Below are 15,624 nucleotides of genomic sequence, written 5' to 3'. Positions count from 1 at the left end.
GAGCCCTCCGCAGAGAGTTCCAGGCGCTTGCTGTAAGCCACCATCCTACACTGTTAGTGTGGGAAGGACTGAGGTGATAGAAGTGAAAATCCTGAAATGGCCTGCTATGATCTCCTCTTTGTGCAGAGAATTAGAAGACCTGGCAGCTAAGGGTGACCATTCACGAAGGAAAAAAGAATGAGACACGATTCTTTATATTTAATGCCTGGGAAGTTAAGATTTATTTGCTATATAGAAACATCTCCATACAGAACATCTGGCAGTAACAGATACATCAGTTGGGATGATATGTTATCGTATATCAGGGAAAATACAACCTTTGTACTGACTTGGGATGGACATCATAAGAAAGAGGTGGGAGGGAATTGGGCGGTGGGGTGGTATATTCCAAGGCCAACCAGTTGAAAAATCACCGGGAACTGAGGTTTTACAGTTGGCCTCACATGATTCAGCTCCCAGTTGGACGACATGAAGGAGATTGGCTGATGAAAACAGCAGGGTGCAGGTCAGGGCACTCAGCAGCAGCAAGAGCCACTAGAGCAGGTTGGTGGGTGGTGGCAGACGGTCTAGCAACAGCTGGGGCGGCAGCAGCTGGACACACAGCAGGTGGGGCGGCAGCAGGTGGTCCGGCAGCAGGTGGTCTGGCAGCAGGTGGGGCGGCAGCAAGGCTGGCAGCAGCTGGAGCCACAGCAATTAGAGCCACAGCAGCTGGAACCCCCACAGCAGGGGCGGCAGCAGCTGGACACACAGCAGGTGGGGCGGCAGCAGGTGGTCCTGCAGCAGGTGGTCCTGCAGCAGATGGGGTGGCAGCAAGGCTGGCAGCAGCTGGAGCCACAGCAGCTGGAACCCCCACAGCAGGGCCGGCAGCAGCTAGAGATGCAGCAGCTGGGGCGGCAGCAGGTGGTTCTGCAGCAGGTGGTCTGGCAGCAGGTGGGGCGGCAGCAGCTAGAGATGCAGCAGCTGGGCCTGCAGCAGCTGGAGCCACAGCAATTAGAGCCACAGCAGCTGGAGCCACAGCAGGAGGGGCGGCAGCAGCTGGACACACAGCAAGTGGGCCGGCAGCAGGTGGTCCTGCAGCAGGTGGTCTGGCAGCAGGTGGGGCGGCAGCAAGGCTGGCAGCAGCTGGAGCCACAGCAGCTGGAACCACAACAGGAGTTGACCATGGTGTCAGCGGGTGGAGGTTCTGGGCTGGTTTCCAGGAGAGTGAGGGGCTGGACTTTGGAAGTCTCCTTGTGCCCTGGCCTCTTATATACTGCTCGTACCGGGTGATTTGTCAACACATCTTCCTCGTGTTTGTTTACCTAATATTTAAGTAACTGTCAGATTACAGAATAATGTGTGTCTATGTACTAGTTTAAACTGATGGGAAAGAGATTTTCTTGTTGGATGTGAGAAACTCTGTGTGGTCTGCTTTCCTCCTGACCTACACCCGCTGGCATCCTCTGGACCAATCTCCTCTTCTTCCTCCACAGCAGGCTGTCATGTGGTAGGTGGCATTTGCAATTACATTTCTTGTTTTCCTCTCCTACACCCTTAGCAGCAAGGGGTTAAGGCAAACCTGTTTTGGATTGTGCATTTCTTCCAATGGTCAGTGGGAGGGAACCCCATCTGCATACTGTGGAGGTGGCATGGGACAAGAGGAAAAGGTCCTATTTTATGGGTCAGTTTTAATGAGGAAGGGAGTCACTGTATATGAACACGTGATGTTGGTAACTCTGCCACTGGAATGGGTTTTCTTGTTTCTAACTTTAATGTTTCTACCTTTGGATCACGTTCTCTACCCCAAAGCCACGGCAGACAATTAGGTGCATGGTTCCCATCACTGCCACGATTTGTAGTTCATTGAGTGTTATCATTGCCGTCATGTATTTTTGCATTACATTTCTCTGGAAGGTCTTTAGATTGTGGAAGACACAGCCTTTACGAATTCTTATCTCATTCTTAATTAAGAATATTCTTCAATGGAGAAAAAAAAAGTTGAAGAATCAGAATGCACTCTCCTCAGATCTTATCTCCGTAGCTGGGAATTCTAGAGTGCGCGTTTGTTTGGATCCATTTAAAGTGTGAATGGATTTTAGTGTAGTCAAGTTACACAGTTGGTCTTTATACTTATTCCCCATTTACTAATAGTCCAACTTGAGCATGCAGCAAGTATCTGAAGGGCTCATAAGATATGGTGCGACAAATCTCAGAAGTTCTGAATATGGCGCTAGGGGTGTGGGGTGAAATTTGGCATTTCTGACAAGTACCCAGATGATGCTGAAGGCCCCAGGATGACACTTAGAGGCCTGTTCCTTTGTCCTGGTCCTTTAAGATCTGAGGAGGTGCCTCTGTGTAGTTCCTGCGTGCTTTTAAAGCCGACTTGTTGAATGGCTAATCCGAGATACACACATTGCCAGTTATTGATGTTCTATATACCGTTTAGGGTTTCCTCCCCGGAAATCCACAAGCTACTGAGAAGCCCCACCATGAACACACTTACAGATAACTGCAATGTAGTATTGAAAGAACCATCAAAGGAGTTCGCAGGAGTATGATTTAACTAGAAGAATTGTGTTTGAGGCAAATCAGCCAAGAAGACAGTTTGGTAAAACCATAGAGTTACTCATAAATAAATTACTTAGTCACTGTTTCTTGTTTACATTTTGTGATTTATTTCACAACATAGAAGGCATTTACACACATTTGAATCTGTTTATCCTAAGTGTACTCATCCATAGTGATGAGTTATGATACACAGAAGCAGGTCCATGTAATCCCCACATCTCTCAGTAGAACATTTCCATTATGGCAGAAAGTCCCCACTTGTCCCTTACTAAAGTCTGAACAACCATAGAGGCAATCACTGTTTTCATGTATTTTTCACTATAGATTAGTTTTGATCTAGACCTTTGAATAGATGATATGTAGTATATATCTCTAGCATATATACTGTTTCTAGAGAATATGTTATTTCTCCTCTGTTTGGCACCATTAACATGCCTATGCCTATGCGAATCACTAACATTGGTGCATATATTAGTGGTTCATTTTGTGCTATACGAGAGAAGTATCAAGACTTATCCTAACTGTTTCCAATGTATGTCATGGTAGGGTAACCAGGCATTCCTTAAGCCCATCTTTCATTTTTAATCTTAAATAGAGATGCATTTCAGTGCGCCCTAAATTTTTAAAAAAGTCTTTCATATTATTTAAAATGCACATATGCAGTGTGTGCAGCATGGTCTTTCTTGGCTTTGGGAGTTGATTCCCTTGGTTTGTCACTTGCATGCAGCACTTGGTGCTTGTCCCACTGGGTGCCTCCTCTGTGCCCATCACCCATTTTCCCCACCCCACTGACCCTCGGTTTGTTCTCTGTATTTAGGACTCTCTTAGGCTTTGCCTCCCTCTCTAGAGACAGAGACTGTTAAGGGCAGAGAACTAACTAAGGATCCCTGGAGGGGCTTGCGTGGGGGAATGGGCTAAGTGGGTGATGGCATTGGGGAGGGCACTTGTTCGGATGGGCACTGGGTGTTGTATGTAAGTGAGGAATCACTAACTTCTTTTGCTGAAACCATTACTACCCTGTATGTTCACTAACTTGGATGAAAGAAAAGAAAGAAAAGAAAACAAAAGAAAAGAAAAGAAAAGGAAAGAAGGAAAGAAAGAAAGAAAGAAAAAGAAAGAAAGAAAGAAAGAGAAAGAAAAAGAAAGAAAAAGAGAGGGAGGGAGAAGAAAGGGAGGAAGGAAGGAAGGAAGGAAGGAAGGAAGGAGGGAGGGAGGGAGGGAGGGAGGGAGGAAATCTGAGACTCGGCAATGAGTGGGTGGCCCTTCGCTGTTTCCATGGCAGATCCTAGATCTATAGAAACTATAAAATTCATCTACAGAGGGAAAAGAAACAAGAAACCAGTACGATCCCTGATGTCAAAATATAGGTCTACATGTCACTACTTTGTAGACAACCAGCCTTGACTTCCATTTCTGGCTGCACTCTGAAAGCTGGGTTCCTGGCCACGTAAGAGGAAGTGCTTAAGGAGGCCAAGACATGGCCAAGTAAGTACTGGTAATTCATCTCCGCATGGCAAACAGAATAAACCCATTATAAAAGGCATTCTTTTAGCTTAAGAGCAACATATTCCCATGTGTTTAAGTAAGAGTAGGTGGTATTTTTACTTTACATTTTGGCAGATTTGTTGTGAAAAAATTCAGGCCATACCACATCGTCTGAAGAGCAGAGAATACGTCCAATAGTTGGACGAGGATCTGTCCCTTGGTACTGAGCTAGAGTTAGAAGGAAAGCATAGACATTTAAGAGCCCATCAAGAAGTAGAAAATTTGAACAGACCCATAACCAGTAAAGAAATCGAATTAGTAGTCAAAAATGTCCCAAAACACAAGAGTCCAGAGCCAGATGGCTTTCCAGGGGACTTCTACCAAACATTTAAGGAAGAGTTCATACCTATTCTCTTGAAGCTGTTCCAAAAAAATAGAAATGAAAGGAAAACTTTCATACCCTTTCTATGAAGCCAGCATTACCTTGATTCCAAAACCAACCCCATTAAAAAGGGGAACTATAGACCAATTTCCCTGATGAACATGGATGCAAAAATCCTCAAGATATTAGCCAACTGGATCCAATAATACTTAAAAAAAAATTCTTCACCTCGCCCAAGTGGGATTTATACCTGGGATGCAGGGCTGGTTCAATATCTGCAAAACAATCAACGTGATTCATCACATCAATGGAAGAGAGTTCAAGAACCGTATGATCCTCTCAATAGATGCAGAGAAAGCATGTGACAAGATACAGCGTCCTTTCTTGATAAAAACCCTCAAGAAAGTAGGGGCAGAAGGATCATACCTCGAGGTCATAAAAGCCATATATGAACAACCCAACACTAATATCATCCTCAGTGGGGAAAAACTGAGAGCTTTCCCCGTAAGGTCAGGAACACGACAGGGATGTCCACTCTCACCACTGTTATTCAACATAGTATTGGAAGTCTTAGCCTCAGCAGTCAGACAACACAAAGAAATAAAAGGCATCCAAATCGGCCAGGAGGGAGTCAAACTTTCACTCTTCGCAGATGACATGATACTCTATATGGAAAACCCAAAAGATTCCACCAGAAACTGCTAGAACTGATTCATGAATTCAGCAAAGTTGCAGGATATAAAATCAATGCACAGAAATCGGTTGCATTCCTATACACCAACAACAGAAAGAGAAGCAACAGAAAGAGAAATCAAGGAATCGATGCTGTTTACAATTGCACCCAAAACCATAAGATACCTAGGAATAAATCTAACCAAAGAAGTGAAAAATCTATACACTGAAAACTATAGAAAGCTTATGAAAGAAATTGAAGAAGACAAACCCAAAAAAGGAAAAATATTCCATGCTCCTGGATAGGAAGAACAAATATTGTTAAAAGGTCAATACTGCCCAAAGCAGCCTACATATTCAATGCAATCCCTATCAAACTAACACCAGCATTCTTCACAGAGGTAGAACAAACAATCCTAAAATTTGTGTAGAACCAGAAAAGACCCCAAATAGCCAAAGCATTCTTGAAGAAGAAACCCAATGCAGGAGACATCACAATTCTGGACATCAAGCTGCATTACAAAGCTGTAATCATCAAGACAGTATGGCACAAAAACAGACACTCAGGTCAGTGGAGCACAATAGAGAACCCAGAAAGGGATCCACAAACTTATGGCCAACTAATCTTTGACAAAGCAGGAAAGAATATCCAATGGAATAAAGACAGTCTCTTCAGCAAGTGGTGCTGAGAAAACTGGGCAGCGACATGCAGAAACACGAACCTGGACCACTTTCTTACACCATCCACAACAATACTCTCAAAATGGATGAAAGGCCTAAATGTAAGACAGGAAGCCATCAAAATCCTCAAAGAGAAAGCAGGCAAAAACCTCTTTGACCTTGGCCACAGCAGCTTCTTACTCAGCATGTCCCTGGAGGCAAGGGAGACAAAAGCAAAAATGAACTACTGGGACCTCATCAAAATAAAAGTTTCTGCACAACAAAGGAAACAATCAGCAAAACTAACAGGCAACCCACGGAATGGGAGAAGATATTTGCAAACGACATATCAGATAAAGGGTTAGTATCCAAAATCTATAAAGAACTTATCAAACTCAACACCCCCAAAACAAATAATCCAGTGAAGAAATGGGCAAAAGGCATGAACAGACACTTCTCCAAAGAAGACATCTGGGAAATACGAATCAAAACCACCATGAGATACCACCTCACACCTATCAGAATGGCTAACATTAACGACTCGGGCAAAAACAGATGTTGGCGAGGATGTGGAGAAAGAGGATCTCTTTTGCACTGCTGGTGGGAATGCAAACTGGTGCAGCCACTCTGGAAAACAGTATGGAGGTTCCTCAACAAATTAAAAGTACAACTACCCCACGACCCAGCAATTGCACTACTAGGTATTTACCCAAGGGATACAGGTGGGCTGTTTCGAAGGGACATATGCACCCTAACGTTTATATATATGTATATGTACATATATACGTATATATATATATGTACATATATATATATACGTATATGTATATATATACACGTATGTATATATATATATGTATATATATACACGTATGTATATATATACATATACGTATATATATATACATACATATATATATATACACACACACACACACATATATCCACAATGGAGTATTACTCGGCAATCAAAAAGAATGGAATCTTCCCATTTGCAACTATGTGGATGGAACTAGAGGGTATTATGCTAAGCAAAACTAGCAAGTCAGAGAAAGACAAATATTACATGACTTCACTCATATTGAGGACTTTAAGATACAAAACAGATGAACATAATGGAAGGGAAGAAAAATATGAAAACAGGGAGGGGGACAAAAACATAAGAGACTCATAAATATGGAGAACAAAGAGAGAACAAAGAGAGGGTTAGTGGAGGGGTTGAGGGAGGGGGGATGGGCTAAATGGGCAAGGGACATTAAGGAATCTACTCCTGAAATCACTGTTACACTATCTGCTAACTAACTTGGATGTAAATAAAAAAAAAAATAAATTAAATAAAAATTGTTTTTTAAAAAAGAGCCCATCTGTGACCCACTGGCAAATGCAACCTCTTTGTAAACCTTTCTAAATCTCTTACCCACTGGTAAATGTCAGTGGATCTCACCGTGAAAAATGAGAAATAGAAGAAAGCTTACCACTTCTCAAATCCTATTAGAAAAAACAACTGTTATATATTGTATTTTTCCATGGAGGAGCCAGCTCACATATTAACATATGAATACTTTTTCTTGTGAAGACGCCATGGAAGCATTCATTTGACTAACAACACCCTAATATTGCATTTTTACAATGAAAAAAAATGCACATATGGTGTAAAGCGTACAAAGTACATGTACATGATAAAAAATGGTTATAGGGGCGCCTGGGTGGCTCAGTTGGTTGAGCGTCCGCTATGCATTCTGTGGGTTCGAGCCCCATGTCGGCCTCTGTGCTGACAGCTCAGAGCCTGGAGCCTGCATCCGATTCTGTGTCTCCCTCTCCTGCCCCTCCCCTGCTCGTGCTCTCTCTCTCGCTCCCTCAAAAATAAGTAAACATTAAAAAAATAGTTATAGAGCAAACATCCACATATCAAAATCTTGAGTCAAGAAATAGAACCCTGTTACTACTAAGAAGGCTCTTCTATGCCTTTTCTTGACCACGAACATTTTTCCACCCTACAGATGATTATTATGCCGATTTTTCAAGTAATCTTTTCATTTATTTTTCTTGCAGTTTCATTACCTATGTAGGCATCCCTATATGATACAGTTTTATTTCGCATCTTTCTGAATTTTTATATGAATGAAATCTTACTGTAAGTGTAACTTTTTTTTTTAAAGTTTTTATTTATTTTTGAGACAGAGAGAAACAGAGCATGAACGGGGGAGGGTCACAGAAAGAGGGAGACACAGTATCTGAAACAGGCTCCAAGCTCTGAGCTGTCAGCACAGAGCCCGACGCGGGGCTCGAACTCACGGACTGTGAGATCATGACCTGAGCCGAAGTCGGACACTCAACCGACCAAGCCACCCAGGCGCCCCTAAGTGTAACTTTTTTACTCAATATTATGGAAGAGTTTGGGTAGGTAGCTTCCAAGAAGGTCCAATGTTTTCCACCTCTTGGAGTTCATGGTCTCATGTAATTCCCACCCCTCAAGTAAACTGCGTATCAACAGGAGATGACAACATCAAGTGATTGAGTTACAAAAGATTGTGACTTTCATCTTAATGCCAACTCTTTCTCTCTCTCACTGGCTTTGATGAAGCCAGGTCCTACGTGCGAGATCCTTGCAGCAAAGAACTGAGCATAGTCTCCATTCAACAACCAGCAAGGAAGCGAGGGCCTCCCTCCTGTGGCCCTTAAGGATCTGAGTCCTGCCACATAAATGTAGTTGGAAGTAGAGTCTTCCCCAGGCGAGACTTCAGATGAGACCCCAGTGCTAGCCAGCACCTTGAGTGCAGCCATGTGAAACCCTATGAAATGGAGAGTCTGGGTGGGCCATACCTGGATTTGGATCCTCAGAAATAGAGAAAATAAATGTCACTATAAGCTGCTAAATGTGGGGGTAATGTTATATAACGGTAGGTAACCAGTATAGATTTATCTAGGACCACAGCACACACAGGTGAGAAGGGAGGCATCGAAAGGTGCCAAGAAATAGAAATGCTGAAATGGATATAGTCATAAGGTCACAAAGCCAAGCAGCCATTCCCTAGGAGGGTCTGGGGCACTCTCTTTACCACACTATTAGGGAATCATCAAGTACCGGTGTCAGCAGCATCTTGGGAGAGGAGTGCCTATGGTCTAATGTTAGAGGTTGTGGTAGGGAATACTGTGACCAAACTGTGCTCCCTAGGAAGAATGGGGATGGTCATAGCTCTGAATGACTGAGTCATGTGCAGGACTTATTGTAGGAAGTAATGTGGGTATAATTATGTGATTGCCAACAATGTTGGAATGACAAAGGGGGCAGAATGATATGTGACCCTCAGGGGTCTATCAATATGGTAATAAAGCATGATGTCCCTCATATAGGATATAGTTAGCCAACTCAGATACACCTTTATAGAAGAGTGTGTGTGTGTGTGTGTGTGTGTGTGTGTGTGTGTGTGTGTATAAGTGTGTGCATGCAATTAAAGGAACAAGAATAAAAGAACAAAGGCTGAGACCATGAACCAATGGAAAGTCATGATCCCTGGCAGAGTTTGCAGAGTCAGGCTATTAGTAGACCTAGAAACCATTAAGCTAGAAATGAAGAGGCCAGTCGTCTAGAATGAAGGGCTGCACAGGTATATAGCATAGAATATCTTTCATCCTTTCTCAAGGAATCTATGGCCATTGGTTCAGCAGAAACAGGAATACTCATGTGTTTGCAGGCTGTCGGAGGAGATCTGAGCTGAACTCACTACTGGATATGTACAATCATTCATGGTTCCTATTTAAACACCTTGATCTAATGTCAGAGTTAAAGGAGAAGGTTCCTCACTACCTTCATCACAGTGATCCACTGGGGGGAATTTGTGCCACCTTCTACCATAATCGTAGGCTGTGAACATCTAGAGGTCTCGGCTCTAAGACAGGAAAGCTACCTGGAAGGGACATGGTAAAGTTCTGTGTGGAATTAACCTCCGGCTGCCACCTTATCCTTTTGGACTTCTAGTGCCTAGACATAGGAGCTATGGGAGCCACAAGGAATATGTTTAGCATATTACATGTTTAGGCGATCTACAGGGACATTCATGGTATTCCTATTCCCGACATTCACTGCAGATGGACAAGTAGTTGTAGTCTGAAGAGGACACAGGAACCATGGGTTCAGAACTCTCAGGAATGGAGACCATGGTCACTTTACCAGGCAAGTCAGCTAAAGGAGCGCAGAAGCTGCCCACTAACTCTCATCTTCTAGGTTTTGATAGAAACTGTGGCAAACGACCTGGAGCAAGGTTACTGAGAGAAATGCATAGATACGGGCAGAACCAGGAGTAGGTATACGATATCCCATTCTGATTCTCTTTGCCATACATGCCCTCATCCACAAGGTAGTGCGAGTGTGGGCTACACGTGGTTCACACTGACCACGCACTATCTGCAGGTAACTGTCTCAGGCTCTGGGGTGGGGGCCACCTGGAGTTCTTCCTCTCCATCCTTTCCACTCACCAAAGGATGTTGACAGGTAGCGATAGGTGACGTAGGAGCACAAAGGCCCAACCGCTTTTTCCACTAAGATGAGCGAGTCCGTGGCCCAGTACACACCCCTCATGTGTGGGTCAGAATACGGGGGTGAGTTGAACTGAAAGCACCCTTTGCCTTAGCTTCTTTTACTACCCTGTGGTGACTCTGCTTTACACTGGGTCTCCTGAGAGCACCTCCTTCCTTCTGCAGTACTTATGCAGGAATACCCGTTGTCGGCTCTGGTGTTTTGAATGCAACGTGAGAATCACAGTTTGGTGCGGTCCGCCTCAAGCATAGCCTCCTTGAGAGAGACACTTCCTAACATGGTGAGCTGTTTTATTCGTGGGAGTGTCTGCAGTCCCTCGGGATACATGATCTTTCAGGAATTGGACACAGGAAGTCTAAAACCAAGTGTGCACAAACTGTGAGAAGCAACAGCATCCTATGAAAAGATTCAGTGGTTCAGCGGAGAATAAGGTCAAGAGCCCACGGTGTCACCCAGTGACCGTTCATATCATAGGGAAATGTTTGAAGGCACTGTTACTGAGACTTGGAACACTGGTGTCAGGTCGACCGCAGGGTCGGAGCTCAAAACAGAGGTTTGAGACCAAGTAGATTGTCTGGGAGGTGGTCCCAAGTAGTGCTCTAGGGATACTGTGAAGTGATCCAGGGAAGGGTAGGAACCAGTCCAGGTTGATTTCAACAGCAGGTGAGTCCTGTGAGCATCGGGGGTTCGTTCAGTGCTACTGAGGCCCTCTGGTCTCACATGTCCCACTAGAGGGGATAGAGGCTAGAGCACTTATGCACCAACTACTGGCCACCGTTTGAACGCTTCTCCCAGGCACGTGCCATCCCTGTTGTGTCCTTTGCGATCTGCTCCTTCACGTAGACTGAGCCCTCCGCAGAGAGTTCCAGGCGCTTGTGTAAGCCACCATCCTACACTGTTAGTGTGGGAAGGACTGAGGTGATAGAAGTGAAAATCCTGAAATGGCCTGCTATGATCTCCTCTTTGTGCAGAGAATTAGAAGACCTGGCAGCTAAGGGTGACCATTCACGAAGGAAAAAAGAATGAGACACGATTCTTTATATTTAATGCCTGGGAAGTTAAGATTTATTTGCTATATAGAAACATCTGCATACAGAACATCTGGCAGTAACAGATACATCAGTTGGGATGATATGTTATCGTATATCAGGGAAAATACAACCTTTGTACTGACTTGGGATGGACATCATAAGAAAGAGGTGGGAGGGAATGGGGCGGTGGGGTGGTATATTCCAAGGCCAACCAGTTGAAAAATCACCGGGAACTGAGGTTTTACAGTTGGCCTCACATGATTCAGCTCCCAGTTGGACGACACGAAGGAGATTGGCTGATGTAAACAGCAGGGTGCAGGTCAGGGCACTCAGCAGCAGCAAGAGCCACTAGAGCAGGTTGGTGGGTGGTGGCAGGGGGTCTAGCAACAGCTGGGGCGGCAGCAGCTGGACACACAGCAGGTGGGGCGGCAGCAGGTGGTCCGGCAGCAGGTGGTCTGGCAGCAGGTGGGGCGGCAGCAAGGCTGGCAGCAGCTGGAGCCACAGCAATTAGAGCCACAGCAGCTGGAACCCCCACAGCAGGGGCGGCAGCAGCTGGACACACAGCAGGTGGGGCGGCAGCAGGTGGTCCTGCAGCAGGTGGTCTGGCAGCAGGTGGGGCGGCAGCAAGGCTGGCAGCAGCTGGAGCCACAGCAGCTGGAACCCCCACAGCAGGGCCGGCAGCAGCTAGAGATGCAGCAGCTGGGGCGGCAGCAGCTGGAACCACAGCAGCTGGAACCACAGCAGCTGGGGCGGCAGCAAGTGGTCCTGCAGCAGGTGGTCTGGCAGCAGGTGGGGCGGCAGCAAGGCTGGCAGCAGCTGGAGCCACAGCAGCTGGGGCGACAGCAGGTGGTCCTGCAGCAGGTGGTCTGGCAGCAGCTGGGGCGGCAACAAGTCTCCTGGCCACAGCCCTGGTCAGAGCAGACGGAGCCACAACAGGAGTTGACCATGGTGTCAGAGGGTGGAGGTTCTGGGATGGTTTCCAGGAGAGTGAGGGGCTTGAGTCTGACGTCTCCTCGTGCCATGGCCTCTTATATACTGCCCGTCCATGGTGAGTTGTCAACACATCTTCCTTGTGTTTGTTTACCTAATATTAACTAATTATCAGATTACACAATAATGTTTGTGCATGTAATGGTTTAAACTTGTGGGAAACAAAATTTCTTTTATGGATGTGATGAATTCTATCTGGTCTGTGTTTCCTCCTGATTCACACCCACTGGCATCTTCCTGACCACTTTCTCCTCATCTTCCTCCACCGTGGGCTGTCTTGTGATAGGTGGCATTTGCAATTACATTTCGTACTCTCCCTCCTGTATCCCCTAGCAGGTAGGATAAGGGCAGTCCTATTTTTGGTTGTGCATTTCTTCCAATGATCAGTGGCATGAGTAATGATCTGCATGTGACAAGAAGAAAAGGCCTTCTTTTGTGGGGCAGTTTTGAGCAAAGGGGACAGCTGTAGATTTATATGACGTTGCTGATTTCTAGCCCCTGGACTGGATTCTTTTGGATGTTTCTACCTTGGATCACGTCCTCTACCCTACAACCGTGGCAGACAATTATCTGTATGGTTCCCATCACTGCCATGCTTCATAGTTCATGAAGTGTTAACCTTGGTGTCATGTATGTTTGTTTTTATTTCTCCCGATGCTCTTATCTTGTGGAAGACATTGCTTTATTTTTGTTTCTTATTCTTTTTTTAATATGAAATTTGTTGTCAAATTGGTTTCCATACAACACCCCGTGCTCTTCCCAACAGGTGCCCTCCTCAATACCCATCACGAACCCACCCCTCTCCCCCCCCCCCCCCATCAACCCTCAGTTTGTTCTCAGTTTTTAAGAGTCTCTTATCTTTTGGCTCCCTCCCTCTCTAGCCTTTTTTTTTTTTTCCCTTCCCCTCCCCCATGGTCTTCTGGTAAGTTTCTCAGGATCCACATAAGAGTGAAAACATATGGTATCTGTCTTTGTAGGACTTATTTCACTTAGCATTACACTCTTTTCACTTAGCATAATACTCTCCAGTTCCATCCATGTTGCCACAAAAGGGCATATTTCATTCTTTCTCATTGCCACGTAGTATTCCATTGTGCATATAAACCATAATTTCTTTATCCTTTCATCGGTTGATGGACATTTAAAGGCTCTTTCCATAATTTGGCTATTGTTGAAAGTGCTGCTATAAACATTGGGGACAAGTGCCCCTGTGCATCAGCACTCCTGTATCCCTTGGGTAAATTCCTAGCAGTGCTATTGCTGGGTCATAGGGTAGATCTATTTTAATTTTTTGAGGAACCTCCACACTGTTTTCCAGAGAGGCTGCACCAGTTTGCGTTCCCACCAACAGTGCAAGAGGCTTGCCGTTTCTCCACATCCTCACCAGCATCTATAGTTTCCTGATTTGTTCCTTTTTGCCACTCTGACTGGCGTGAGGTAGTATCTCAATGCGGTTTTGATTGTGTTTCCCTCATGAGGAGCGACGTTGAGCATCTTTTCATGTGTCTGTTGGCCATCTGGGTGTCTTCTTTAGAGAAGTGTCTATTCATGTTTTCTGCCCATTTCTTCACTGGATTATTTGCTTTTCGGGTGTGGAGTTTGGTGAGCTCTTTATAGATTTTGGATACTATCCCTTTGTCCGATAATGTCATTTGCAAATATCTTTTCCCATTCCGTTGGTTGCCTTTTAGTTTTGTTGATTGTTTCCTTTGCAGTGCAGAAGCTTTTTATCTTCATGAGGTCCCAATAGTTCATTTTTGCTTTTAATTCCCTTGCCTTTGGGGATGTGTCAAGTAAGAAATTTCTGCGGCTGAGGTCACAGAGGTGTTCTCCTGCTTTCTCCTCTAGGGTTTTGATGGTTTCCTGTCTCACATTCTGGTCCTTCATCCATTTTGAGTTTATTTTTGTGAATGGTGTAAGAAAGTGGTCTAGTTTCATCCTTCTGCATGTTGCTGTCAAGTTCTCCCAGCACCATTTGTTAAAGAGACTGTCTTTTTTCCGTTGGATATTCTTTCCTGCTTTGTCAAAGATTAGTTGGCCATACTTTTGTGGGTCCAATTCTGGGGTTTCTATTCTATTCCATTGGTCTATGTGTCTGTTTTTGTGCCAATACCGTGCTGTCTTGATGATTATAGCTTTGTAGTAGAGGCTAAAGTCTGGGATTGTGATGCCTCCCGCTTTGGTCGTCTTCTTCAAAATTACTTTGGCTATTCGGGGTCTTTTGTGGTTCCATACACATTTTAGGATTGCTTGTTCTAGCTTCGAGAAGAATGCTGGTGCAATTTTGACTGGGATTCCATTGAATGTGTACATAGCTTTGGGTAGTATTGACATTTTAACAATATTTATTCTTTCAATCCATGAGCAAGGAATGTTTTTCCATTTCTTGATATCTTCTTCAATTTCCTTCGTAAGCTTTCTATAGTTTTCAGCATACAGATCTTTTACATGTTTGTTTAGGTTTATTCCTAGATATCTTATGCTTCTTGGTGCAGTTGTGAATGGGATCAGTTTCTTTATTTGTCTTTCTGTTGCTTCATTATTAGTGTATAAGAATGCAACTGATTTCTGTACATTGAGTTTGTATCCTGCGACTTTGCTGAATTCATGTATCAGTTCTAGCAGACTTTTGGTGGAGTCTTTCGGGTTTTCCATGTATAATATCGTGTCATCTGCAAAAAGTGAAGGATTGACTTCATCTTTGCCAATTTTGATGTTTGATGTTTCCTTTTGTTGTCTGATCGCTGATGCTAGCACTTCCAACACTATGTTAAGCAACACTGGTGAGAGTGGACATCCCTGTCGTGTTCCTGATCACAGGGGGAAAGCTCTCATTTTTTCCCCATTGAGGATGATGTTAGCTGTGGGCTTTTCATAGATGGCTTTTATGATGTTTAAGTATGTTGCTTTTATCCCGACTTTCTCGAGGGCTTTTAATTAAGAAAGGATGCTGAATTTTGTCAAATACTTTTTCTGCATCGATGGACAGGATCATAAGGTTCTTATCTTTTCTTTTATTAATGTGATGTATCACATTGATTGATTTGCAAATGTTAAATCAGCCCTGCAGCCCAGGAATGAATCCCACTTGATCATGGTGAATAATTCTTTTTATATGCTGTTGAATTCGATTTGCTGGTATCTTATTGATAATTTTTGTATCCATATTCATCGGGGATATTGGCCTGTAGTTTTCTTTTTTTTTTTTTTTTTTTGCTGGATCTCTGTCTGGTTTAGGAATCAAAGCAATGCTGGAAGTTTTCCTTCCCTTTCTATTTTTTGGAATAGGTTGAGAAGGACAGGTATTGTCTCTGCTTTGA

At 44.2% G+C, this 15,624-nt stretch overlaps 2 protein-coding genes and 1 long non-coding RNA gene across 3 annotated transcripts in view; 1 reads left to right on the top strand and 2 right to left on the bottom strand.

The window, feature by feature from the left end:
* The window catches only part of LOC109260931 (uncharacterized), a 70,680-nt gene that overhangs the window by 10,827 nt on the left and 44,229 nt on the right, over positions 1 to 15,624 (top strand). The window lies entirely within an intron of this gene.
* Positions 195 to 1,203, bottom strand: LOC109260914 (keratin-associated protein 4-2-like). Its single transcript, XM_053893484.1, has one exon. The coding sequence runs from the start codon at positions 1,161 to 1,163 to the stop codon at positions 567 to 569; it is 597 nt and encodes a 198-aa protein (XP_053749459.1). The 5' UTR covers positions 1,164 to 1,203; the 3' UTR covers positions 195 to 566.
* LOC128774326 (keratin-associated protein 4-2-like) lies at positions 11,549 to 12,354 on the bottom strand. The gene has a single exon (XM_053893481.1). The coding sequence runs from the start codon at positions 12,334 to 12,336 to the stop codon at positions 11,695 to 11,697; it is 642 nt and encodes a 213-aa protein (XP_053749456.1). The 5' UTR covers positions 12,337 to 12,354; the 3' UTR covers positions 11,549 to 11,694.

This window comes from Panthera pardus, unplaced genomic scaffold (genome assembly GCF_024362965.1).
Source record: "Panthera pardus isolate Hobbes unplaced genomic scaffold, ASM2436296v1 HiC_scaffold_3, whole genome shotgun sequence".
Classification (NCBI taxonomy): domain Eukaryota; kingdom Metazoa; phylum Chordata; class Mammalia; order Carnivora; family Felidae; genus Panthera; species Panthera pardus.
This window is presented reverse-complemented; position numbering and strand designations above follow the sequence as displayed.